General features: G+C 44.3%; 1 protein-coding gene across 1 annotated transcript in view; it reads left to right on the forward strand.

The window, feature by feature from the left end:
* Positions 1-26,964, forward strand: part of LOC123362239 (amine oxidase [flavin-containing] B-like) — a 75,800-nt gene that overhangs the window by 20,051 nt on the left and 28,785 nt on the right. Inside the window, exons 2-3 of the mRNA XM_045002653.1 lie at positions 16,309-16,403; positions 16,878-17,015. Of these exons, the coding sequence (XP_044858588.1) occupies positions 16,309-16,403; positions 16,878-17,015 (233 nt within the window). The remainder of the gene's footprint in view (positions 1-16,308; positions 16,404-16,877; positions 17,016-26,964) is intronic.

Below are 26,964 nucleotides of genomic sequence, written 5' to 3' on the forward strand. Positions count from 1 at the left end.
TTTGGTTTGGAGTAGGTAGCTGGTTGGAACACATTAAATATTGAAGCAAGATACCTCTTTTGTACACTATTAGTTTATTCTGCTTTACAAAATGAGTCCAATTTAACTGGTGACTTAATCAGTGGGGAAGGTACCTATGGGATGTAAATGAAGCAGGAAAGGGGTATAAGTCATGTTGGTTTACACCTGTCTGTTAGTTGCTTCTCCTGTTACATCCTGTCTACTCCCTTGCTTTTGCACACCACTACCAAATTGGTGCAAACTATGCTGTAACAGTTTTGATTCAATCTTGTATCCAGGGAGCTCCACCTGAGCTTTGCTGGCTGACAGGTCTGTGTTTGGAATGATCAGTTTTAAGCCACACAGCCCTATCTCAGCTAGGGAGCAACCCATCCCCACTTGTACATCAAAAACACTCCTCTTCTGAAGCAATTACTCTTTAAGTGTGTAAATACATTTCCTCCCCCTCTCCCGCCAAACACCTCTGTGCTTTTCCCCATGATACTGTGTGAGAGTGGGAAAAAATCACCGACAAAATTAATCAAACCATAACTTTATCTTCCTTTAAATCCCTCTTTAAAATTAATCTCTGAGGTGATGTCTTCAGAAAACTACCACCTGACAATGAGACAGCAGATGGCGAGCTAGGACTAATGCTAGCACATGCCTGTGGAACTCCTTGGCAGAGGATATTGTGAAGGCGCAGACTATAACAGGGTTCAAAAAAGAACTAGATAAGTTCATGGAGGATAGGTCCATCAATGGCTATTAGCCAGGATGGGCAGGGATGGTGTCCCTAGCCTCTTTTTGAAAGAAGCTGGGAATGAGCGACAGGGAATGGATCACTTGATGATTGCCTGTTCTGTTCATTCCCTCTGAAGCACCTGGCATTGGCCACTGTCAGCAGACGGGATACTGAGCTAGATGGACCTTTGGTCTGACCCAGTATGGCTGTTCTTATGTAATGCTCATTGTGCTAAAATATGCTTGTGCTTTACTGACACCTCATCTGCCACTTCTCTTCCCTCCACCCTCTCATTTGTTTGTTTCATCCACCTGTTCTGTTCTGATGCAACCTAGATTGTGAGTTATTAGGCACAGGGATTGTCTCTCTTTTTAAAATAGGTGCTGGTAGGGTGCCTAGCAAAACAGGGTCCTGGTTGGAGCCCTCAGGCACTACTACTACTAGTACAAATGTATCTTCTTTTCCCAATAGATCCTTGGGGCTCTATTCATAAGAACAAAATAGAGAGCATTTAAACCCCATTGGTGTTGATTTTTTTTTACCTCAGTAGAACCTACAACTGTTTGTGTTTGAAAAAATTGAAAATAAAAATATTCTCCTGAAGCCTTGAAGGCCCAGTTTTAGCAACTGAAAATTTGCACCTGAAAATAGAAAACACAATGGAACCAATAGGAAGCCTTTACTCCACTGTTGAGCACTCCCAGAGTAACTAGATGGTCCAGTTCTGCCCTCAGCTACCACCGCCTTGATTTTGAAGGGAATTGTACCCATGTAACTGGAATGAAACTGCACCCTAAGGCCTTGATCTGCATATGTGCACACAGTTGCATCAAGTAGAGACTCACTGAAGTTAATGGAGCTCCACACAGGTGCAGTGAACTGCTTGCATGCCACAATTTGCAGGATTGGGGCCTACGATACCATAGCTGTGCTTAAAACTGTCCAGATTCCATAATACCTAGCAGATACTCTGCTTGGAACAAATCCAGCTGGAATGATTTCAATGACAATTGTTACCTTTTTTTTTTCCAATACTGCTATCTGTGCAGTACATGAATTGCATAAAAGTATTGTACTAGGAGAAGGGTCATTGATAACTATGGGCCAGATTCGATAAACCTGTCTCATGTTAAGCAATATTAACTCACAGAAGTACTCCCATTGAGGTCAATGGGAAAATTATAGAATCAGGCCTGCTATGGAGCAGACTCAGTATATGCACTAGTCTGTGAAATGTCAGCAAAAAACAAATTGTGCTTGCATATTCCAGGCAGAAATTCTTTATCCCTGTACAAATATTTTAAACAAACAAGCATATTGACAGTTTACGCACCTTAGTGTTTCAGAAATTGTCACTTCTTGGAAGCTCTCACGCTGTTACAGAATGATATTCATTTTAATGGCATTCAAAACTGCGTTCAGTGCATGTACTATAGTGACCAAAAGTATTGCTCTACTTCTACAGAGCTATTTCCTGCAGAAAAGTTTGTCTGCCTTAACATTTTCTCAGGTGACTCTGACTGCAGTATCTAACCGCTAACCTCTAAGATATTTAATATAATGCAGATTTCCTGAAGAATTAAGGCTAACAAACTAGCTAACATGGCCCTCTTTTATTTGATTGAACCATCATATGGTGTATGGTGAAAGGATTGTCCTCTTCCTGAAAGCATATGTATTATGTATGTGTTAGTTCAATAAATGGCATCAGATAGGGCATGGCTTCTCAGCCTCATAGTATCCAGGCCATGCTGTGGCACATCACAGAAGTTCTGAATAGCATCCTGGCTGAGACTGTACCTTGGGATTGCACTTTTAAGCAATACTGTCATCTAGAAATGCAGGAGCAACTTGGATGTTGAAACGTCCCCAAGATGCAAGCCTCTCTCTTCAGTGATAAAAGTGGGTCTATCTATTTTGTCCTCATTTGCCTTAGCAACATCACTGTCATGCGAACTGATTTTCGGCCAGTTAACTCTCCTTCATCGCTGTTGCTTGCGTACAGATCACAGTGTGTCTACTGAAAATATAACGCACACTTGTAATCTTTGAAAGAGCAAAAAACCTCAACCTTTCAGTAAAGTCAATAAAAATTAAAAAGTCCCTGCATAACCCACCTCTCCCATCAAATTGAAACTGGGCCAAGGTTAGGGCTTTAAAACTAATATATAATGTCTTGCCCGTGATGGTGTCACAAGCCATTATTGCCATGAAAACATTTCTGTTGACTAACAATGAGCGAGCACAGAGGTAAAGGTGATCAGTGCCAGGTTTAATCTCTCAGTCGCTGAGTGGTAATCAGATTGTGTTCATTAGAGCAGTCAGCAACATAAAAACAATGTTATTAAATACCAGTTTCTAGCACAGTAATGCAATAAAGATGATGTAGGGGATTGCAAAGAAAAACAAAACATGGGAAATTGCTGCTTAGCTGTGAACAAAAGATGTGTGTCCTCTCCACTTCTCTGCCCTAGGGTCCGTTGCTTTCAATATTGTAGTGAGCTGCACCATATATCATGCTGCTGAGGCTAAACTTGGAGGGTGTTTTAAAGCAAGTGCTAAAAAGTAGGTCAGGGAGCCAAAAGTGTAACCAGACAGGCTTTGTATTTTAATTTTAGAGTAATGTGGTCTGAACAAAAGCTACCATTTTTTCCATTAGCAGAGCTAGATTTTGTAGCCTGTGAAATTGGCACAGAGGGTTGGTTCCTCTGATTCATGAAGCCATGACTGTTTTCCCCACCACCCCCACCTCACCTCTTGCTCTTTAACTTCAACTTTAATCAAATTAATTTATTCATATTGCATATATTCACTCTGTTGTCTGCTGTTAGCTCCTGACTGAGAAATAGAGCATCAGAGATTATAGATAATAGATAATGACTATTGTGGTGAAGAAGTGTATTCCTCATTGCAGTTTCTTTCCCCATGTGCTGTCCTCCCTCTCCCCAGCAATGTTGACAACTCCTAATTTTATAGTAAGTCTCATATTTGGTGTTTTTCCTTAAAGTTTCAGCACTTGAAGTCGGTTGATTTTGTGGGAATGTCAGCTTTCGTTTGAAAAGAGAAAGTAAAGGATGGGTGAGTGGTTAAGGCAGTAGTTTGGGACTCTGGAGACAGGAATTCAAGTTTCTGCCCTGTGACTGTGGGCTAGTCACTTAGGCTCTGTGTGCCTCAGTTCCCCATCTTACAGATGGAGATACTAACACTTCCTTACCTCGCAAGGGATTTGTGAGGATAAATACATTACAGCTTGTGCCATGCTCAGATAATATGACAATGGGGGCCATCAAAGTGCTTAAAATAGAATCCATGATCCTCCTCCATGTTGCAGAACTCACCCATCTTGTGGGCTGCTGCGGCAAATGAAAGGATGGAGATGGATGGCAGGAGAGAGATCACTTGATCATTGCCTGTTAGGTTCACTCCCTCAGGGGCACCTGGCATTGGCCACTGTCGGTAGACAGATAGTGGGCTAGATGGACCTTTGGTCTGACCCGGTACGGCCTTTCTTATGTTCTTATGTAAATCTTGGTAACCCAAGAGCTGATGTTGATGGATACAAGGGCTCCATGCAAGTGGCCTTGTTTTCATGTGGATGCCCTGATAATCCTCAGGTTCTGAAGAGATAATCCACTGTTTGGTCTGTGGGGGAAGAATGTGTGCATGTTGACCCCTCTTCAAATTGTTTGTCAAAATGTCCGTGTAGGAAGATCTTTTTTGTTTGCTTCCCCCAGGAACCCATTTCCATGGGATTTTCTGCAGAAAGAGGTAAATGAACCTGAAGAGAGATTTTTTTTTAAATGATCCATTTACTCCTTCATAGACAATGGTGGTACTGGAGACTTAGTATGCTGCAGAGTTGTGCTTAGTTTGAGGGAGAAGGAAAGTCATGACTGACTTCTTGTATGCAGCTTTAACAATCCTAGGGCTGGTCCACACTAGCACTTTAAATCGAATTTAGCAGTGTTAAATCGAATTAAGCGTGCACCCGTCCACACTAGGAAGCCATTTAATTCGACATAGAGGGCTCTTTAGTTCGACTTCGGTACTCCACCTCGACAAGGGGAGTAGCGCTAAATTCGACATGGCTATGTTGAATTAGGCTAGGTGTGGATGCGAATCGATCTTAGTAGCTCCGGGAGCTATCCCAGAGTGCAACACTCTGCTGACGCTCTGGACGCCAGTCCGAGCTTGGATGCTCTGACCAGCCACACAGTCAATGCCCCTGGAAAATTTGAATTCCTTTTCCTGTCTGGACAGTTTGAATCCCATGTCCTGGTTGCTCATCGGGGCGAGCTCAGCAGCACCGGCAACGATGCAGAGTTCTCCACCAGAGGAGTCCAGGCAATCTCACACTACAAAGAGGTCCCCAGCATGGACTGACTGGGAAGTCTCGGATCTGATTGCTGTGTGGGGCGATGAGTCTGTGCTTTCGGAGCTGCGCTCCAGCAAACGGAATGCAAAGACCTTCGAGAAGGTCTCCAAAGCCATGAGAGACAGAGGATACAGCCGGGATACAACGCAGTGCCGCGTGAAAGTCAAGGAGCTGAGAGAAGGCTACCAGAAACTCAGAGCGGCAAACGGACGCTCCGGAGCCCAGCCCCAGACATGCCGCTTCTACGAGGCACTGCATGCCATTCTCGGTGGCTCTGCCACCACTGCCCCACCAGTGACCGTGGAGTGAGAGGATGGGATACTGTCGACGGACTGTTCCTCGGAGATGTTCGCGTACGGGAAAGTTTAAGAGGACGAGGCAGTCGACAGCGCTTACAGCACAGATTTCCCTGACACGCAGGATCTCTTCGTCACCGTCAATGAGATCCCCTACCAACACTCCCCACCCGTTACCACGGACCCTGAATCAGGAGAAGGATCAATCGGTAACTGCTTCAAACATGTTAACATTTATTTTTTAAATAAACTGGGAAAACAACTAGGCGAACACAAGGTCTAGGTACAGGTGGATGGAACTGTCATCTTCCTCTGACATCTCCAGGAAGCTCTCCAGGAGGTAATCGCCAAGCCTCTGCATGAGGTTCCTGGGCAGGGCTTGCTTATTGGGTGCCCCGAGGAAGCACACTTTTCCACGCAACGCTCTCAGCTGGAACTCGGGGACCAGCGCCTTCACGAGCATGGCAGCATAGGCCCCAGGGTTGTGTTGGCTTTCCTCCAGCATGCGCGCTCTCTCTCTCCGTGACACTCTCCTCAGTGTGATGTCGCGCGCAGACTCCTGCATGTAATTAGAGTAATTTGTGTACCATTAGTAATGGTTGTGCTTAACTGTTCCTTTGCATAACAAGAAGCGTCACTGTACAGCCCGTGTAGGAGGCTGCAGAGTGGGAGAATACAGGGATCTCTAACAGGGAACGGCTGCGAGGGGCTGCAACAGGGGCACCGATTCTGCTTTCCTGTTTGCCTGCAGCAGGAGGACAGTGCTGTAGATGCAACTTAAAGCTGCAAAAAAAACTAGGCTTACCATGCCTGGCCGCTCCACGGATTCTTCTTTCCTGCCCCGCTTCTCTGGTCTGCAGTGCAATACCACAGGCAATGAAAGCGAACCCAGAGAAATCGAACTGTCCCCGAGTGAGTGCTCATGAGAGAGGTGCTGTGCTTGCTCTTGTTCACACACACTGAGTAGACTTTGTTTATTTTTTGACCAAAAATATCTCTCTATGAAATTCACTCACTTTTTCCCGTCACACAGGTGCAACTGTATCCCTACCTGATCCAGGCGCCTGGTCGATGTTCTGCAGCACCGCAGGAAGGAGGACGGAGCTCCCCTTCACTGCATTTGCGACCGCCGCCCCCCGCCGCAAAGTCCAATCCCACCATCACCCAAAATGACAAGAGGAAGGGGCACCAGGGGCCGTGAAAAATGTTAATGCACCACAGCAGAGTGCTAAACTTACAAAACGCTCTCAGTACCTTACTTTTGAGAAGTCCTTCCCTTAATGTGCTGTTCATTATAAAAAGTTTTTATTTTTTGGTAATTTCTTTTCCCGTCAGGTTTCTTTGCAGAATACATTCCGTGAAGGGGGGAGAATGGTTTGGGAATTGCATAGGACTTTCACCGTTAATAGTGGTACAGATATGGGGGCAAGATCAACAGCTGGTCACTCACAGAGTGCAGCCTCTAGTCACCCTGGTCAGTCTGTGGGGTGATTTTCATGTTCTGCTCATAGGCGGAAGGTGCCCTGGCCCTGCCCTGGCCCTGCGCCAGGTATATTTGCAGGTGGGTCTCTCCACCGGCCATGCCTGGATCGTGCCCTGTCCCACGCGGGTCTCCCCCAGCCCCGTCAATTCCCTGCCTGGAGCAGGTACCAGCCCCCACCTGCCACCCCTCCCCCGGCGTGTCGTCTCACCCCCCCCCCCCCGCCGCGCCACGTCCCTGTCTCACAGTAGAGAGGCTACCCGCAGAAATGCTGTCTGCTGCCCCAGGGTCATTGAGCATGCCATCCACAAGTGGCAAGGCAGGTTGCCCTCACCCTGCCCTTCTATCGTAGCCCTGAGCCTCTACAATGCATCAAACCATCAGCCCCCAGCCCGAAACCCCCTACACCTCCTCCCCATTATCACACACCACTCACCTTCCTACGCCCCCAACCCCCAGCCCAGAGCCTGCACCCAAACTCTGTTGCAAAGCCTGCACCCCTCACCCATTCCTGCACACGCACCTGTACCAGTCCTCACCACAGAGACCGCTGTACGAGCAGGAACCTATCAGTCCTATAGTCTAGAAGCGGTCTCTACATCACTGCACACCCAACCCACCACAGTCACCGTCCCTGTGTCAACCCTTTCACGCGAAGTCAGTAGTCCAGAGAAGGTTGTTGCTGAACAATGCTCTATTAATTTTATTTGTACACGTGTGTTGGAAGGGGGCAAACGGGGTGAACGGGATATGAAACTGTAGAGGAGAGTCAACAGAAACTGGGTAAAGAAACAGGGCAGGTTCTGCTTCTCTATACACAAAGTTAATAGTCACAGGTTACCCTGCTCACTGAGGAACCTGGCTTTCAAAGCCTCCCTGATGCACACGGCTTCCCGCTGTGCTCTTCTAATCGCACGGGTGTCTGGCTGAGCATAATCAGCAGCCAGACGATGTGCCTCAAGCTCCCATCCCGCCATAAACGTCTCCCCCTTGCTCTCACACAGATTGTGGAGCACACAGCAAGCTGCAATGACAATGGGGATATTGTTTTCACTGAGATCCGAGCGAGTCAGTAAGCTCCTCCATCTCCCCTTCAGACGTCCGAAAGCACACTCCACCACCATTCTGCACTTGCTCAGCCGGTAGTTGAAGAGTTCCTTGTCAGTGTCCAAGGCGCCTGTATAGGGCTTCATGAGCCAGGGCATTAGCGGGTAGGCTGGGTCCCCGAGGATCACTGTAGGCATCTGCACATCCCCAACATTTATTTTGTAGTCTGGGAAGAAACTACCTTCATGCAGGCGTCTAAACAGACCAGAGTTCTTGAACACACGCGCGTCATGAACCTTGCCCGGCCACCCGACGTTGATGTTGGTAAACCGTCCCCTATGGTCCACGAGTGCTTGCAGCACCATGGAAAAGTAGCCCTTGCGGTTTATATACTGGCTGGCCTGGTGGGCCGGTCCCAGGATAGGAATGTGAGTCCCATCTATAGCCCCTCCGCAGTTTGGGAATCCCATCGCGGCGAAGCCATCTATGACAACCTGTACGTTTCCCAGGGTCACCACCTTCGAGAGCAGGAGATCAACGATTGCGTTGGCTACTTGCATCACAGCAAGCCACACGGTAGATTTGCCCACACCAAAGTGGTTCGCTACTGACCGGTAGCTGTCTGGCGTTGCAAGTTTCCAGAGCGCTATGGCCACTCGCTTCTGCACAGTCAGGGCTGCTCACATCCGGGTGTCCTTGCGTGTCAGAGCAGGGGACAGCAAGTCACACAGTTCAAGGAAAGTGCCCTTACGCATCCTGAAGTTTCGCAGCCACTGTGATTCATCCCAGACCTGCAGCACTATGCGGTCCCTCCAGTCCGTGCTTGTTTCCCGGGCCCAGAATCGACGTCCCATAGCATGAACATGACCCATTGCCACCATGATCTCCACGGCGCGGCGTACCGTGCTTTCTGAGAGGTCTGTGCCACTCTGAGACTTCATGTCCTCACCATGCTGCCGTTGCCTTCTCGACCGAGTTCTCAACATCTCACTGTGGAAGAGGTGTTGGATAAGGTGCGAGGAGTTGACAACGGCCATAAGTGCAGCGATGATCGCAGCGGGCTCCATGGTCGCAGTGGAGTGCTGTGGCGTCCGCGCTGTCACTTATAGCAGGAAAAGTGCGCGAACTGATTTCCTGCCGGCGGGAGTGACGGTTGAATGATGACAGTTACCCAAAACCACCCTCGACACAGTTTCCCCCCCCCCCCAGCATGCATTGGTGGGAAATCCCAGCATTCCGATGGGCGGCGGGGAGTGCGGGAACTGTGGGATAGCTTCCCACAGTGCACCGCTTCCAAAGTCGACGCTTCGTCCGTTACTGTGGACTCACACAGTCGAATTAGTGTATTTATTGTGGATACACAACTTCGACTTCATTAGGTCGATTCCAGAAATTCGAATTAAGATGAATCAAAATAGTCTTGTAGTGTAGACGTACCCCTAGGAACAACAATAGGCTTTTCTCAATATGCAGAAACTATATGGAAATGCCGTAAGTATCATTCAGAAAGTACTGGAGGTTCAACTTATCCTGTGTTTTGCAATACATTTGTCATAGAAATACTAAAGTTTAAAATTGAAAGAGTTTTACAATCCTAATGAAATGTATACTGGCTCTGGATAGAGTTGGGTCTGAGCTCTAAAATTTGGATCCACTTTAGAACACCCCAAATTTCAGCTTGGCTCTGGGGCTTCTTTTTATCTCAGAATACAGAGTGGGGGGCAGTGGAAAAATTTGGATCAGATCTGAGTTTGGATTCTGCACTTGGACAAAGTCTGAGCCTATCTCTATGCTTTGAACAACTGACAAAAGATCACAGCTTTTGTTGTCTCACTTATCATTCTTCTTTGTCTTATTTTAAGGAAGCTGGGAGGAGGATGTTGGTGGGGAAGTTCTGTTATTTAAAGCTCTATTCCAGGATATTCAGCAGGTACACAAACAACAACAACTGAAATAAGCTTGGATTTTATATGAAATAATTGTTATGATTGAAGATGCTTCAGTAAAACAGTCATTTGAATGCAAATTACTGTCTGATGGAGAAACAATTTCCATAGCTTGAACTCACAGTATTAAAGCCCTTAGAAGACAATCTCATCCCAGTATCTTCAAGTGGATGCATTTTGATATCAGGTTGCCATAGTAACTTCTGAAGGCTTGCTGCTTTTCCCTTGTTTAACCTGTTCTAAGCACAACTGTATCCTCAGTCTGAGGCTTCAGGTAAGACCTGTCCTCTTTGCTTCTGTATTGTTTGTATTAATTTTCTAGGTATTGAGTCTCATGGAGGAATCAGAGTTAAGGCTACTGCACTGCTATGACAGCAATCAGCATGTCTTTTTCATTATATGAATTGAATGTAGATATAACTCTCTCTTTTCTTTTGAAGTAAGCAAGTCTGTAATGGAAGCTGTACTAAATTATTGTCCTCTGAACTGGTGACAAAAGATAGCTGGTGCTTCTTTTTTCCATAGGTGAAATCTGCACTGTTCCTTACATAGCAATGAGTGTGTGTAGAAATCTCTCTGGAAAGAATACCATTTTGATAAAAAATATCCTGCAGAAGAAATCTGAATGATAAGGGCAGTAATCATATTTGTGGACACATTCCTTTATGTTGATCTGTTTGCCTAAACTCTAAAATCTTAGGCAACGTTAGAGGGATTGCATTCTGTTTGCAATTCAAGAAAAATTGACAGGCAAACCAGCAGCTGTGCTGAAATGTGTACAGTTCTGAACAGCTGACAAGATTTCACACCACGTAAGAGCTTTTTTTCCTGGACTTTGCTTTATGGGGTCAATACTTGCTTATTCTGTTCATAGGAGTTTAAAAAATAACCTCTGAGTCCCCACAAAAGGTATAATTCTGAATTTGGTCCAGGGTTACCATTTGTATGCTTTTCCCATTGCAACTCTTACTACATTTTTAAACAGCTTTCTCCCATCCCCTGCAAAATGTAGCTAACAAAATGGTGCCAGTCATCACTATGTTAATTTATATCATTGTCCCCAATCCTTTGGTTCTAAGTTCTCTGGGCACGGAATTGCCTCTTCATTCAGCATTATCATTATTAATAAAATCTGGGTAATTATATTTACCACCTTTTGTAAAGTGCTTTGAAATCTGTTAATGAAAAGTGATCTATAAGAGCTGGGTATAATTATTAATTATTATAGGGGCATCTAGAGGCCCCCATCATGGGTTTGGGTCATGTTGTGCTATGTGTGGTACAAACACAGGACAAAAAGATGATTCCTGCCCCAGATTGCTTAGAATCTATTTATGAGATGAGAGACAACAGGGTGGATGCAACAAGTAGATGGGGAGAGAGAAGAAGGCAACAACAGACAATACTGACAGTACATCAGCATGATAAGTGGATTAAGCCCCATTCCTAATTGGCGCTTTTGGGTGCTATTGTAATATAAATGATTAATAATATCATTGACTCTTGCTTTGGCAAATTTAATAATGGTCTGTTATGATGGACACTGCATTTTTCAGAGCTCCAATTCTTTAGACAGTAAAACAATCTCTGAATGGAAAGTGTTTGATGCTCTGGCAAGCATTTGAACATACTGAATATTTTTTACTCTCAAAATATGCTGTTCCTGCCTTATAGTCTGCTCCTTTTATGGGAAAGGTCAGGTTTAACGGCATTTCACAGACTCTCATTTGCTCTGTTATGGGGTACGAAGAGCGCATTGTATCAGGGTTGTTTGAAAGCTTGCTGTACTTATTGGTATGCTGAAGTGAAAAGTTGAGGTAACCTTCAGAACAGGGTGAGCAAACTTTTTGGCCCGAGGGCCACATCTGGGAATGGAAATTGTATGGCGGGCCATGAATGCTCATGAAATTGGGTGTTGGGATGCGGGAGGGGGTGAGGGCTTTGTGGTGGGTTCAGAAATGAGGAGTTCAGTGTGTGGGAAGGAGCTATGGGTTGGGGCACGGTGTTGGGGTGAGAGGGGGAGTGAGGGTTCTGGCTGGGGGTGCAGGCTCTGGGAAGGGGTTTTGGGGTGTAGGAGGGTGCTCCGGGCTGGGACCAAGGAGTTCGGCAGGCAAGAGGGGGATCAGGGCTGGCGCAGGGGGTTGGGGCGTGGGAGGAGAGTGGGTTGCAGGCTCCGGGCAGGGCAGAAGCAGCGGCATGTCCCCCCTCCAGCTCCTACATGGAGGCATGGCCAGGCAAATCTGCATGCTGCCCTGTCCACAGGCTATGCCCCTGCAGCTCCCATTGGCCGTGGTTCCTGGCCAGTGGGCGCTGTGGGGGCGGTACTTGAGGCGGGGGTAGTGTGCAGAGCCCCTTGGCTGCCTCTACATGTAGGAGCTGTAGGTAGGACATGCCGCTGCTTCCAGGAGCTGCACTGAGCCATGGTACGCAAGGAGCAGGGCAAGCCCCGGACCCTGCTCCCCAATGGATGCCCAAGGGCAGGACTAAAATGTCTGAAGGGTCAGATGCAGCCCCCAGGCTGTAGTTTGCTCACCCCTGCTTCAGAAGCTACTCCACTGTGGCTGGAAGTAAACACTGTTGTGTAACAATAATTCTGAGATCTTCCATCACACTTTTCATCAGTAGGTCTCAAAGTGCTTCACAGAGGAACTCAGTATTATTATTGCCATTTTACAGATGAGGAAACTGAGACACAAAGGGCAAGTGACTTGCCCAAGGTTACACCACAGGCCAATGGCTGAGCTGCGAGTAGGACCCAGGTCTCCAGAGTTCCAGTAACACTCTTTTGATGTTACTGTGTAAAGGTATTCACTGTTGAATCCCTGGAGATAGGTTAACCACATGTGCTGGTTCTCTGTCAGGCCCTCTGGGGAATTCACAATGAGTTGAAGAGGGACTGCAAGCCTAAACCCCTGGTCTTGAGGGAGAGAGATGCAGGTGTCCATCTGAGAGAAGCGATGGCTTGGACCCTGAAATTTTAAATCAGTGCCCTCAAGAAATACCAGATGGGTGGGAGTCAAAGGTGCAGTTAACGCTGAAAGCTGTAACGGCACCTATGGGAAATTACCAGCTGATAATAAGAGAGAATGAATTGTCATCAGCTTCAGCTACCAACATCACCTATACTTAAAGTTGCTTGACACTTCTTATTGGCAGGGGAGTTACCCTGTTAGGGATGTGCCTTTTGCTGCTCCCATGAAAATTTACCCATATATGGCCAAGTGACGAGCCTCTGAAAAATCTGTTTGTACGTGGTGAGCAGAGACTTGTTAAAGTTTGGCAACTAAATTCTCTGAAGATTCTGTTTGCACTGAGCATGCTTCCCCCTCCCTCACAGCTACTCCTGTATGCCAGCCGGACTGTGCATATGCCATTGCCACAGGGAGACTGGGCATGCTGCAACCCAGGGCTGTGGAGACTGAATCTGGCTTTCCCTGCAGTTTCTCCTCCTGGCTGCAGGGCACCAAATCTGAGTACAAGGAGACAGTGGGTACGTCTACACTACGGGATTATTCCGAATTTACATAAACCGGTTTAACAAAACAGATTGTATAAAATTGAGTGTGCGCGGCCACACTAAACACATTAAATCGGTGGTGTGCGTCCACGGTCCGAGGCTAGCGTCGATTTCTGGAGCATTGCACTGTGGGTAGCTATTCCGTAGCTATCCCATAGTTCCCGCAGCCTCCCCCGCCCCTTTGAATTTCCGGGTTGAGATCCCAGTGCCTGATGCGGCAAAAATCATTGTCGCGGGTGGTTCTGGGTAAATGTCGTCAGTCACTCCTTCCACTGGGAAAGCAACGGCAGACAAGCATTTCATGCCTTTTTTCCCTGGATTGCCCTGGAAGATGCCATAGCATGGCAATCATGGAGCCTGTTTCGCCTTTTGTGACTGTCACCGTATGTGTACTAGATGCCGCTCACAGAGGCGATTCAGCAGCGCTACACAGCAGCATGCTTTTGCTTTTGCATGATAGCAGAGATGGTTATCAGCCATATTGTACCATCTACCATACCATAAATTGGTAATAAGATGATCGTGGCTACCAGTCCTTTTGCACTGTGCCATTTGCTGCTGTCATAAGTGCCCCTGGCTGCTCTTAGCCAGAGGCGCAAAAGCAAAAATTGGGAATGACTCCCTGAGTCAATCCCTCCTTTTTGGTATCTAAAAATAGAATCAGTCCTGCCTAGAATATGGGCAAGTGTACTAGAGAACAACTGTATCAGAGAACCAGAGAGCACAGCTGCTCTGTGTCAGATCCTGCAGAAATTCTGAGCTGTATGTTATTCACAGGGGGTGCTCCTGCAACAACCCCACCTGTTGATTCCGTTCTTCCCTCAGCCTTCCTGGGCTACCATAGCATTGTCCCCCCACTTGTGTGATGAAGTAATAAAGAATGCAGGAATAAGACACAGTGACTTGTTAGTGAGATATGAGTGGAAGGCAGCCTCCAGCTGCTATGATAGTCCAGACAGGACAGTAAGGAGTGTGTAGGAGAGGAGCCCAGCATCCCTCTGCTAGTTCAGGGGCAATTGAATCTTTTCTTTACACATGAAGGGTGGGGGCTGATGGAGCTCAGCCCCCTGTTGCTATGATGACGATGGTTATCAGCCATACTGTACCATCTACCAGGAAAAATTAGGGCCAGGCGCCCTTGATCGACCTAACAGATGCTAGTCAGCATGGTTACCAGTCCTTTTGCACTGCCCCATGTGCCAATAGGCTGATGATGAGTACGGATACCAGTCGTATTGTACCATCAGCCATCCATAGCGTGGGGGGAGCAAGGATGTTGGTGTTGAGTGCTGCACCATAGCGTCTATCTGCAGCATTCAGTAAAGATAGGGTGACATGTAAAAGAGTCAAGAGAGGATTGTTTTCCCTTTCACTTCTGGGGGTGGGTGGGGGGGGGTGCGTAAATTGCCTAGCTATGCCCTGACCCACCGCGGACACTGTTTTTGACCCTAGAAGCATTTGGAGCTCAGCCAAGAATGCAAATGCTTTTCAGAGACTGCAGGAACTGTGGGATAGCTTGAGTCCTCCAGTCCATGAGCGTCCATTTGATTCTTTGGCTTTCCATTACGCTTGTCACGCAGCAGTGCGCTGAGTCCCTGCTATGGCATCTGTCTGGAGATATTTAAAAAATGATTTTGAATTTCGTCTTCTGTAATGGAGCGCTGATAGAACAGATTTGCCTGCCCTTACAGCGATCACGTCCGCATCGTCCATGCGGGAGCTCTTTCTTTATTTTGATTTTTAACTGCATCACCACACGTGCTGATCGGAGCTCCACGCTGGGCAAACAGGAAATATTCAAAAGTTCGCGGGGCTTTTCCTGTCTACCTGGCCACTGCATCCGAGTTCAGATTGCTGTCCAGAGCGGTCAGTGGTGCACTTTGGGATACCGCCCGGAGGCCAATACCGTCGATCTGCGGCCACACTAACCCCAATCCGATATGGTAATACCGATATTAGTGCTACTCCTCTCGTTAGGGAGGAGTACAGAAACCGGTTTAAAGAGCCCTTTATACCGATATAAAGGGCCTCTTAGTGTGGACGGGTGTGGCGTTAAATCGGTTTTACGCTCCTAAAACTGGTTTAAACGCGTAGTGTAGACCAGGCTAGTCTCTCCTGTGCTCTCAATGCTGTCCCTGCTGGTGTCCAGGCAGGAAGGAAGAGAATGAAGTGGTTGTATATAATGCAGAGAGGCAAGGAAGGGAACCATGTTCTCTTGGTTACTCACCCTCCATTTCCCTCCTACTATTTGCCACACTCACTAGTTCTGTTTAGTTTTTGGTTAAAGTATAAGCTCTTAAGGGCAGGGAACCTGCCCTCTGACTTCTTCTAAACATTAATGGACTCTAAAATGATTTAGCTTGGAAAGGAGGCAGTTTAGAGCAGGCTTGACTGAATCATTCAAAACGAGGAGAGGCCTAATATAAACTTGACTCCATCCATTTTACCTGGGGGGGGGGGGGTGGGGAAGTTAAAGAAAAGACAACACTTGCAGAAATTAGAGAACAGAATTAGAGAATAAAATACTTCCTCCCCCTCCCCCCCCAGAGAACTGCACGTGTATGTGTGTTCCGTGTACAACAAAATGACACTTTCTCTCATTGTTACCCAGCTAGGGCTGCCTTACAGAGGGGCTAAGCTCACTCTGCCCCGGTTGAAGCCACTGGGAGCTGAAGGTGCTTGGCACATGTGAAAATGTGACCACTATCTTGTTTTATATTTACCTTTAGTTGCCTTTGGGGATTCCTGCCCCCGCCCCACCTTACAAGCTCTTTATAGTCAAAATTCATGACACCTCTTACTAAATATCTGGGAGCGCTGACTACTGACTGTCTAGAAGCCACGCAGGCTACAGAATCCACTGTATGGAGTTGTTCAGTGTTGTTTCTCATTTGTCCTTTAGGTCTGTCGGCAGCCAAGTTGCTGACTGAGTCAGGGCTGAGTGTTGTGGTGTTGGAAGCCCGTGACAGAGTTGGAGGAAGAACTTTCACTGCAAGGGTAATTATCTAAATTATTGCACTGATTTTTTGAGCAGAGCCGCCTGCATACTGAAGAACCCCTCATGAGGGTAGAATTCCAGGGCGGTGGCACATAGGGAAGTCCTTGATGGTGCTGAACCAGGGGCGAGAAAAAGTATGACGTGTCTGTGGCAACACAACATTTTCCAGGATATTTGCAGGTTCTAGGGTTATCACACCTCCCTTCCCACTTGTTCCACATGGAAGGAAAAGATGATTATGTATGTAGTGAAAACTGCCCTTGGAGAGATGCTCTGGAGAAATATCTCTAAAGAAAACTAATGCAGAATTTTCGCTTCTGTGGCTTCCTCTTGCAGGTTTTCTCCGGGATGGGGAGCAGGGAATCTGGCCTCAAATACTCAATTAACATAAATAGTTTCTTTGGGTTACATTGTTTATCTCATGATTGATTGCAAAGGGCTTATCTTTCTTCTTTTGTCTTTTGGGAAACCAGAATAAGCAAGTCCAGTATGTGGACCTTGGAGGAGCATATGTGGGGCCGACACAAAATCGCATCCTGCGGTTGTCTAAGGAGCTAGGAATAGAGACGTATAAAGTGAATGAAGTAGAACATCTTATTCACCATGTCAAGGTAAGATAGAATGCATCTCTAAAACACAGCGATGTAGATGAGTGTAGATTGTTGTTAGTTGCTTTTTTTTATTTCTGTGGGGATGTCACCAGTTTAGAAGTACTATCTCTTGTATTGCCTCTTAAAAAAATTGGTAGCAAAGTACCATAAACATGTCCTGCTAATTAATCCATTTATGAAGTTTTAATGTAACAATTTGTGCTTATATATTGTGCCTTCAGTTAAAAGATAAATGTGTCAAACTCTAAGGTCAATGTTTTTGACAGTGATCACTGACTCTAGGTGACCCTTTTTTTGGTGCACTGCTTGGGCTGCCTGGGGCCTGACTTTCAGAAGTGCTGGAAACTCACAACTGCAGCTGAAGTTAGCAGAAGCTGTGGATGCTCAGCACTCTTGAAAATCAGGCCTAAGGTATCTCAAGTTGGGCACAGCTAAGACAGTGACTACTTTTGAAAATTTTGGACTAAGAATTAAACTTTACAAGTCAAATATTAGGCCGATTTTACCAATGGGGAACTAAAATACAGAGTAAATAATGCTCTGATCTCACGAGGTGCCGAGTGCCCTGGGACTTGAGGGTGCTCAGAAGCTTGTGCAAACGCGTCCCAAATGACTTGTCCAAGATCTAAAACAAGACATCTGTGTGGCAGATCTGGTAAAAGCCCAGATTTTCTGAGTCCTTGTCCTATGCTCTGACCCAAAAGAGCATCCTTCCACCTGTTAAACATGGAACAATAGTGCATCTTCCCAGAGGAGAGAATTTCCAAGTTTTGCAGCTGCTCCTGTGGAAATGAGCTTCAAATTTAATGTTACACACATGAGTGAAAAGCTATCGTTATACGGTCTTGTGACAGGTGAAATGTGTCAGCCAGTCAAGTTTCAGGATTTCTGATGCTTAATCAAAATTTAAACAAAAATTCAAGGGACTTAAAACAGTAACTGCAACAACAGGTCTGCACTCTCATAGATTTTTCTCAACTGTTTTTCCTGCTTGATTCTTATGAAAAATAAGCCTCTTCTCAAACCAATGATGCAGCTTTTTATGCTGACATTGAACAGTTGTTACTACTGAACTATAATCCGTGAGACCGTAGGACAGAATGTATATAATGTATCTTTTATATTATAATAAGAATAAAATTGATGAGATATTAAATGCTGTCATGGGTTAAATATTTCTTTCTTTATAAGTAAATGTTTTGATTTCACCATGATTATTTTTTCCATTCACCTCTATATTTATCCAACAATGGGAGAATATTGTTATAATATTATTGTCACAGATCAACAGGGCAGGATCTGCTTCTGGTCTTTAAACAGTTTTTCTGGAAGTGTCTCTCTCTTGGTGATTCTGGAAGTGTCTCTCTCTTGGTGATTCTGGAAGTGTCTCTCTCTCAAGGAAGGGCCATGATTCTGCTACTTTGAGACTGGGTCTGTGGCTTCAGCACCGCTGTGTCTCACTGTGGCTTTTTCAGCAGATCCAAAGTAGCTTGGAACTCGGTGGGAGACTTCCCCTCTTGTGAGGTATGCAACCAGCAGATGTTTTCGGTGACACAGGACAACCTTTTCAAAATAAGCCATTATTAATTAGAAAACAGGAGTATGGTATTTAGGAACGCTGGGTCAAGAAAGTATATCAAAGCCAAAATGTATAACTCTCGCCTGACTTGATCGTTGATCCTTGTTTAGTTAGGAGAGTCCCTCTTTGCCCTTGCAGCTAACCTTCCTCTGTCTCTGTGATTGCCAACCTGTCATTTTTTCACTGACACCCTGGGAAGTCCCTTGCAGCTCACCCAGACCCCCTCCTTTTTCTAAGGTCTTTGAGGTTTTCTAATGTTGTAGTGTTCCCTTTGATTTCTCTGTTCTCAGCCTTGGCATAACAGCTGTGTTTCCGGGATTTGGCAGAGGAGTTGCCTCTTCAAAGCTTTGAACCTGGCTGTTGTGTTTGAATTTTTACTGGGATGTTCCTTATTTAGACCATTGTTTTACATCTTCTGCTCAGTTTCTCTAACAGTTCCTCTTGATCTAAGTCCATAGTAAGTAACCCATCATAAACACACACAGAGGCATGCATCATACTCATAAAAATAATACCATTTGTAACAGTGTATCATAAATAGAAACCTTAATTACAATTAAATAGTTAGGCTGGATCCTTTACATGAGACAGAAAGCACATACACTGGCCAGGAGCTTCTCTGGTGCAGCTAAATCTATTTCAGAATCTTGGCTTCCTGCAACCGGATTTCTTGGTTCTTATTTATACAGTGCCTAAGTATACTCCTTACAGATCTCTTGTCTTTTACCATACAACCTCCCAAAGCTTTTCCCCGCATTATTCCAGAAGCAATGCAAGCATTGGAGGCCAGTCTAGATGGTGACAAATGGAGAATATACTTGTCTGCACCCTGGAATCTAGGTGATGATATTAAAACTTTTGACTGGAGTTCTATCCTGTAAGCTCAACTCCAAAAGTTGAAAGTGTCCAAAAGTCTGTCAGCTCTAAGTAGGTTCAGATCCAAATACTAACCCAGACTTTGTAGTGCAGGCCAAATCTACTCAAATTCTGGAAGATGTGTCCCTTGAGAAATGGAAGACATCTAATTTTTTCGATTCCCTTTCCAGTATTCTAGCAAGGATCCCTGTGCATCTTTTAAAATCAACTACTGCCTTTACATATACCCAAGAGCAAAATCAAGCCTTTTAAAGTCAATTTAATTCATTTCAGAGGCTTTTTAAATTCAAATAATGTATGGGTCTTCCTTTGTACTACAAAACGAAAAGACTGGGTCTTGTTTATCTCTGAGTGAGTCCCTCCTCATTAGGCTTTGCCATCTAGATTGGCTTCTATGTTTATTTCTCTTTAATCTTTTTTAAGTGCCCAGATCTACTGCAGGATTTTTTTTCCTCCTTGCTTTTGCATTGCTTATGATACCTTCCTAGAAGTTTGAAAATAATAATTCTTGCCCTGCATATTTTGTTTTAGTGAAAAGTGACCTCTCTCTTCGCTAGTCTTCTAAAGGAGATTATATCAACATATTTGTTTTTGCTTGCTGTTGTGTCAGCCTTACTGAGAAAAATAATCACAGCTCTGGGACTAGTGTTTGTTAGTTTAACTGCTGCAAAAAGCCAGAACAAGCAATGTGTACTTGTAGGCCAAAATTTTCAAACATGCATGCCTAATACATGCATGCCTAAATACATGCTTTTTATTTAGCTGTTTAAATAACTGGATTTTCAGAGGTTCTAAGCACATGCAGATCCCATTGACTTGAGCTGTGGGAGTTAAGCACTTCTTAAAATCAAACCATTTTTATTTAGGAGCCTAAATATGGATTTAAGAAAATGTTGTCCAGATGTTTTATTTGCCTTACCAAAATGTTGGCTGTTGTGTTCTACTGTTGGTCAAATGTTGGATTTAAAAAAAAAAACAGAAAAGATACTTATAATCTAGATAATATTTACCACCTGATTACATCACTGTTAATTTATATCAAATATGGGACCTAAACCATTTAAGTATCCCTTTATAGTAACATAATTAAATATGGGTGTGGGTTTACCATTTGTCAGGATCAAATTATCAACAGATCTGCCTATTTATTTAACTATTATTGCATTCCAGACTTGGTCTAATCCCATTATCGATGCCCATATGATCATGAAGATTTGGTGTTTAAAACACAGTTCTGCAATTTTTATTGTGTACAAAATAGAAATTGATTTGTCAAGTGTAATGTCTGGAATTAGGAGGCTGTGCTACATAAAATCCATGTAAACATTCTATGTGTTTGAAAGTAATGATCCTCCAACTTTGAATTTAAAAATGTGCTTCGTTCATGTAGAAAGAGAACAGTATACCCTTGCACCAATGCATCTCACAGCAGCTGCACTTGCTCATGTCTGTGGCCTTGTCTTTCCCATTCTCACCTGCAGAAAATTTCCTGATGTACTCACCAGCATCACAACATACCATTTACACCTGTGTTTCAGCAGCCTGACAGATCTCACTTCTCTAAGTCCATCCATGAGGCTGGGGTGGACTCACTAGTGCTATTTTTATATTTCAAACTCATGTTCCTTACCACAATCAGAACTTTTCATAATATCATGTTTCTCATGTTGCCCCAGACCTGGACGTCATCAATATAAGTGGAACAACACATCTATTCCTTTTAAACTTCCTACTGTCTTATTTTGGTGTACTGAAAATACCAAGCAGTAACCACTGAAAATGATATCTGTCTATCTGTTCTGAAATATACTATACCTGGAACTTTCCTCATGCAGTGACAATTGCCAAAATCCCATTGGATGTTTCCAAAACACTAAAGGCTGGACAGGCCATGTCCTACACAAGTTCATGGAAGGCCATCAATGCAACAAGGAGCATCCCCATCACAGGGTTGGGACAGATTCTTGAGAGCAAGTACAGTTCCTGTTTCCCCCCTAGCACCCTCACAGGAGCTATGTGCCTGACAGAGAGGGGGGGTGGAGCTCTGACCCCACCTATGTGTTAGTCAACAATGCTGGCCGGTTGTGGGTCAGGTAGTGTGTTGCACCCTATTCAAGACTGAGCCAGCAGTAACACTGGTGTGCACAGCCTGGGAACTCCTAGGAGGAATTCCAGGTGAGCCAAATTGTCTGGAATGTCACTGAAATCACTAGATGGTGAATATTTACTCTTGTCTACATAAAACCTTTCACTGAAACCACCAATGTGCGTTAATGAGAATGCTCATCTGTATCTGTGTAGAAAATCTTTGCAGTCCTCCTGGGTGTCATTCATTTTTTATATTATCGTGGAACTGACGGTGTTATTAAAATGCAGTTTGCTATGGTCTTGTTTATGAATTATAGATGTGATACCACTGTTGTACAGGGGATTTAATTGGCAATGGGATAAATGATTACTGTATCCCTAGGTACATAGTTCAGTGGTGTTTGTGTATTTCTGTGGTATCAGTGATATGTACATACATTAGAGTTAAGCAATATGATTTATTTAAGTCTGTGACCTGCTTTACAAAAATTAATGGCAGTTTCTGTTAGCATAGCTTAGAGTATAATGGCTTAAATGGATTTTAAATGACTAGATGAAATTGAAGCAATTTTTCTTAGTGCATATCTTCTTTCTCTGAATGCATTGTAATTAAAGTGTGTGAGAATCTTAGTTGCTGTTGGTGATAGGTGACTCAAAATGTCATCATCCCTCCTTCCCCAGGCCTTATTTATTGGGGATTATTTAATTGAAAAACTGATAGCTGTGTGCAAGTGGGAATTAGACCACTGAATAGAATCAATTTGCATCTTTTCTGAAGTTGAGTCTCTCATGGTTTGGAAATGAAGTCAAATAAATTTAAAGTCACTTTTTAAATTACATGATCACAGAAGGACTTGGTGGTTGAATGTGTTGGTAATGGGGTATCGAACTTTTTGACTTCTAGGTCATCAGCTCATATTTTTCCCAGCTATAAAATGGTCTCAAGAGTGGGGAGAGGTAGCAGTCCACATCATGAAAAATATCCTTTTACAGTCAGCCTCATTGACGCTCTCAAAAGAGAGGCCAAAGATTGAATGGGGAGAGAGACGAAAATATGGTCTGACCTCCAGGCTTGATTCTCTCCATGTTGTAGTTGAGGTAGCAATCAGTGATGGGCCTGTGTAGAAAGCTTGCTCTTGTGCTGTCTGCTTTGGCCTTGCCCTGCGGATAAATGGACATCTTCACTTCCCAGAGCCGGCCATCTGGCAATGATTGCAAAGGGTGAATTCACAGTTAGATTTTTTTTAACAAATGAAAGTATTATAGCAGAGGTAAAAGATGCTACGTGATGTACAGACAAAATTGCAAAAGCAAAGTTGTACAGTACGTGGTCACTTCTCCCAGCGCTGTCTGTAGAGCAGGTCTGCTCAGAGATGCTAAATATCAGTGAAGTTCACTTGAACTCTGGCAACTGTGCCCTTATGGTTTGTGTGTGGATGGAAGGAATAAGAAAAAATTACATGATCAAACAAGGTTTTTTGATTAATTAGAATTGGCAGATGAATGGAAGGAACCTTTCCGAGTCCTTTCCTTCTGTTTCCTAGGAGATAAGGATAAGCAGCCATAGTACCCACTCAGCTTGTTTAATCCAGGCTGCTTGGAGCAAAGCCTAAATTGCACTCGATTGTAATAACTGTTTTTTTTTCCTTATATTGCTGATTGAGCATCATCATAGAAATGGAAACTAGACAAATGCGTATTTCATACAGGCACAGCTGCTTGATTTCCGTGGGTTTCACACATGCCTGTTGGAGCTGATCTGGTGTCATGCATCACTTTTAAACAACAAATTTCAGAGCCTGGAGCATCATAAAAATTCGAGTGATCCCAACATTCTCTTCTGTTTTAAATAAAATATATTTTATGGTTTTGCACAGTGGCCCCATCTCTTTACCAGCAAGTCAACCCAGGGTGATTTTTTCCCCAAGCTGAAACTCCTCTCCCCCACATTTTTTTTCTTTAAAAGAACAGAAAAGAGAAAAAAATCCAAAAATACCCACAAAGGTTTTTATGGAATGAAATAGCAAACATTTTCAATGGGTTTAATTTTGTAAGCATTTTTATTCAAGCACAGAAAGGTGCAAAAAGAAAGGCTTGCAATTCCAGATGCAATGATTTATAGTAACACTTCTTCCACTGATTGGTATTAATTCTGTGCACTTCAAAAAGCTTATTATAAAGCAAGGCCCTATAATCCTAATGTAGGAGGGAGGCAAGTATCCTTTCCCCTACTCCACCTTTTGCAGATGAGATAGCCAAGGATCTAAGAGATTGTACCAGGTTACTTGTTGGCAGAACAGGGAATGGAACTCAGGTCTATAATATGACAGACCCCAGTTTTAGCCACTTAACTCCACTGCCTTTCAGAATGATTGTTCCAAGTGTGTGTGCTTGGTTATGTTGCATGTAAAATGGAGATACTCCTGCATATCACCATTTACAAAACACTGACAATCATAGTGGACTAGAATTAATATCATTTGATCAAGTAATTAAAAGCTGTTCTAATGCATAGGTGCAAGAGGGCCAAATTAAGTTTGCATAGACAACCTTATTTCCTACCTGAATGCTTGACTTTGCAACTTCAGTGGTCTCTTTGGTTCATATTTTTATATGGAATTAATATATATATAAAATTAGATTGTAAAAGCAGCAAAGAATCCTGTGGCACCTTATAGACTAACAGACGTTTTGTGGGAAAGCTCATGCTGCAAAACGTCTGTTAGTCTATAAGGTGCCACAGGATTCTTTGCTGCTTTTACAATCTAATTTTATATATATATTAATTCCATATAAAAATATGAACCAAAGAGACCACTGAAGTTGCAAAGTCAAGCATTCAGGTAGGAAATAAGGTTGTCTATGTCTATGGGTGACCACGAAAGCTCGTGCTGCAAAACGTCTGTTAGTCTATAAGGTGCCACAGGATTCTTTGCTGCTTTTACAGAACCAGACTAACACGGCTACCCCTCTGAAAATTAGATTGATTACTCCAGCTGTATATTTATAGCGTACAGATGAATATGGTAACTAATTATCTCAACATATGGAGTCCAGAACAAGAAGAGAGAGAGAATGGAGCTTGTAGATCAAACTGGCCTTTTTCTAATAAGAAATAAATTTCTTTGACAACTCTAATACAATTGTATGTGTAGGTCTAGTTGTTCATCACAGCACTAGATGGCTTGGTTTGCTAGCCAGCATGCTTTAATAAGAGTTATGTTTGCAAAGGAATTAAGTGACAAATTCTGCACAATTTTAGGTGTCTTACTCATTGTGTAAGCGAGTGCAAATTTCCAGATATATTCTGTAGAGCTGCAGCTGAGAAACAGTGTGGTTTATATATATATATTATTAAATTTCGTACTGACAAAGCTCTTTACTATGTCTCTCTTGCACCTTGTTCCAGGGGCAGCTCCAGGCACCAGCACGCCAAGCACATGCCTGGGGCGGCAAGCCACGGGGGGCGCTCTGCTGGTCGCCGCGAGGGCGGCAGGCAGGCTGCCTTCGGTGGCATGCCTGCGAAGGATTTGCTGGTCCGGACCTCCCGCAGGCATGCCGCCGAATCTGCGGGACCGAGGACCTCCCGCAGGCAAGCCGCTGAAGGCAGCCTGCTTGCCGTGCTTGGGGCGGCAAAATACCTAGAGCTGCCCCTGCTTTGTTCCTTGCTGTATCAGACATCACTCATTTTTAAGTAGGGAAGAGAACTGGTATAATTGTGCACATGCTGTAAATCAGTACAGGGCACCACATACTTACAAACATACATAGCAATGAATCAATTTATAGGGTGACATTTGTGGTGGGATTAGAACCTATGTCTCCAGGGTTGAGACGGTTTAGCTAAAGGAATAACTCTGGTAGCATGATGCAGAGAATGCTTTGCACATTACATGCAATTTCTTAGAGCAGTGGTTTTCAACCTTTTTTCATTTGTGGACCGCTAAAACATTCCAAATGGGGATACAGACCCCTTTTGGAAATCTTAGATATAGTCTGTGAACCCCCCGAGTCCGCAGACCACAGGTTGAAAACCACTGTCTTAAAATAAGAACAGATTATTTTTAGTTAAGATAAATGGTTATGGTGTTTTACAGACGAATGGGGGACACGGCTTCCACTTCTAATATCTTACAGACAAAGGGCTGCTTCATCATTCTTTAACACTCTACTCTTGGTAGGGGTGGTGCATAAGCACCAGGAGGCATTGTGCCTCAGAGATGCATAGTTTCATTCGGGGTCCCCTAGCTGCTGGAAGGGGACAGTAGTAGGCAACACCGCTTTGTGGGGTGCAATAGAAAACCCTCCCATTACTCTCCCTTGTAACCTGCAAGCTCTGCTGTTTGGCATGTGGGGGAAGGGCAGACTTATGGCTCCATGCTCTCTCTTTCTCTCTCTCTCTGTTTGATCCCAGGAGAAAGCACCTGGAACACAACCTCTGCACCCGCAGTTCAGGCAATCCCTACTGTGGCTGTGCTACATTTCTATGGTTCTATCATGACTACAATTTTCTCTTTTTGTGCCATGGGTTTAATATAATCTAAGAATGGGTGTGCACGGGAGGCTGACACCGATAGCCCTTATATTAGCTAAGCAAGGCATTATTTGTAATGGTATTTTCCAAAGCAGATGCATGGAATAATTTCCTTTTAGAGCCCTGGTTGGGGTTGTAATATCTGGTGAGACTTTACCTTAAGCTCTTTGGTGCTCTTTTTGTTTGTGTCTAAGTTTGATGGTTTGCCTGGTTTTGTTACATCAATTTGCCCTTTGTGCAGTCAGTCTCTTCAACATCCTCTGGTATTGTATAACATGGCATCAACCTTTCAAAGCAGCCAAGAGTCCTATCCTGAAGCAGGTCCAGCTTCTGCTATTCTCTCTGGGGCTCTGTTTTTGGCAAAATCACAAGTGAAGTTACGAATAAAATGCCTTTGAAAATCCATGCCTTTGGGCATTTTGGTACTGATGTTGAGAAGTGAAATTAAATACGCAGCTGGAGTAACATTTAAAGTTATATTTCCGATGCCAGTCTGACTTGATCATATGGTTATATATAAAGAAATGGAAAGAGGTAAAAAGTTTGCACATTCTGGCACATGATTTTCATTAGTGGGCCTGGCCTTTCTTTGGAAAGCCTTTGGCATCAGTAGTCATGGCCCTACATGGTAAAGTAAAACTAGAATGACTATAGCAGTGTACATGTAATGCTAACACCCTTGGGTGGGTTGTTGGCAGTAGGGTTCAAACCTAGGACCTCTTGATCTTAATGCATAAGCCCCTACTGGCAGAGCTAGAAGATACATTTCTCTTAGCTAGGGCTGTAACAGTCTCAGTGATTGTTCTATCTGGCCTAGCCACTACTAGACAGGGGCAGAGTGCCATACTGAGCAGGCATGGCTTACACATATG

This window comes from Mauremys mutica, chromosome 1 (assembly GCF_020497125.1).
Source record: "Mauremys mutica isolate MM-2020 ecotype Southern chromosome 1, ASM2049712v1, whole genome shotgun sequence".
Taxonomy (NCBI): Eukaryota; Metazoa; Chordata; order Testudines; family Geoemydidae; genus Mauremys; species Mauremys mutica.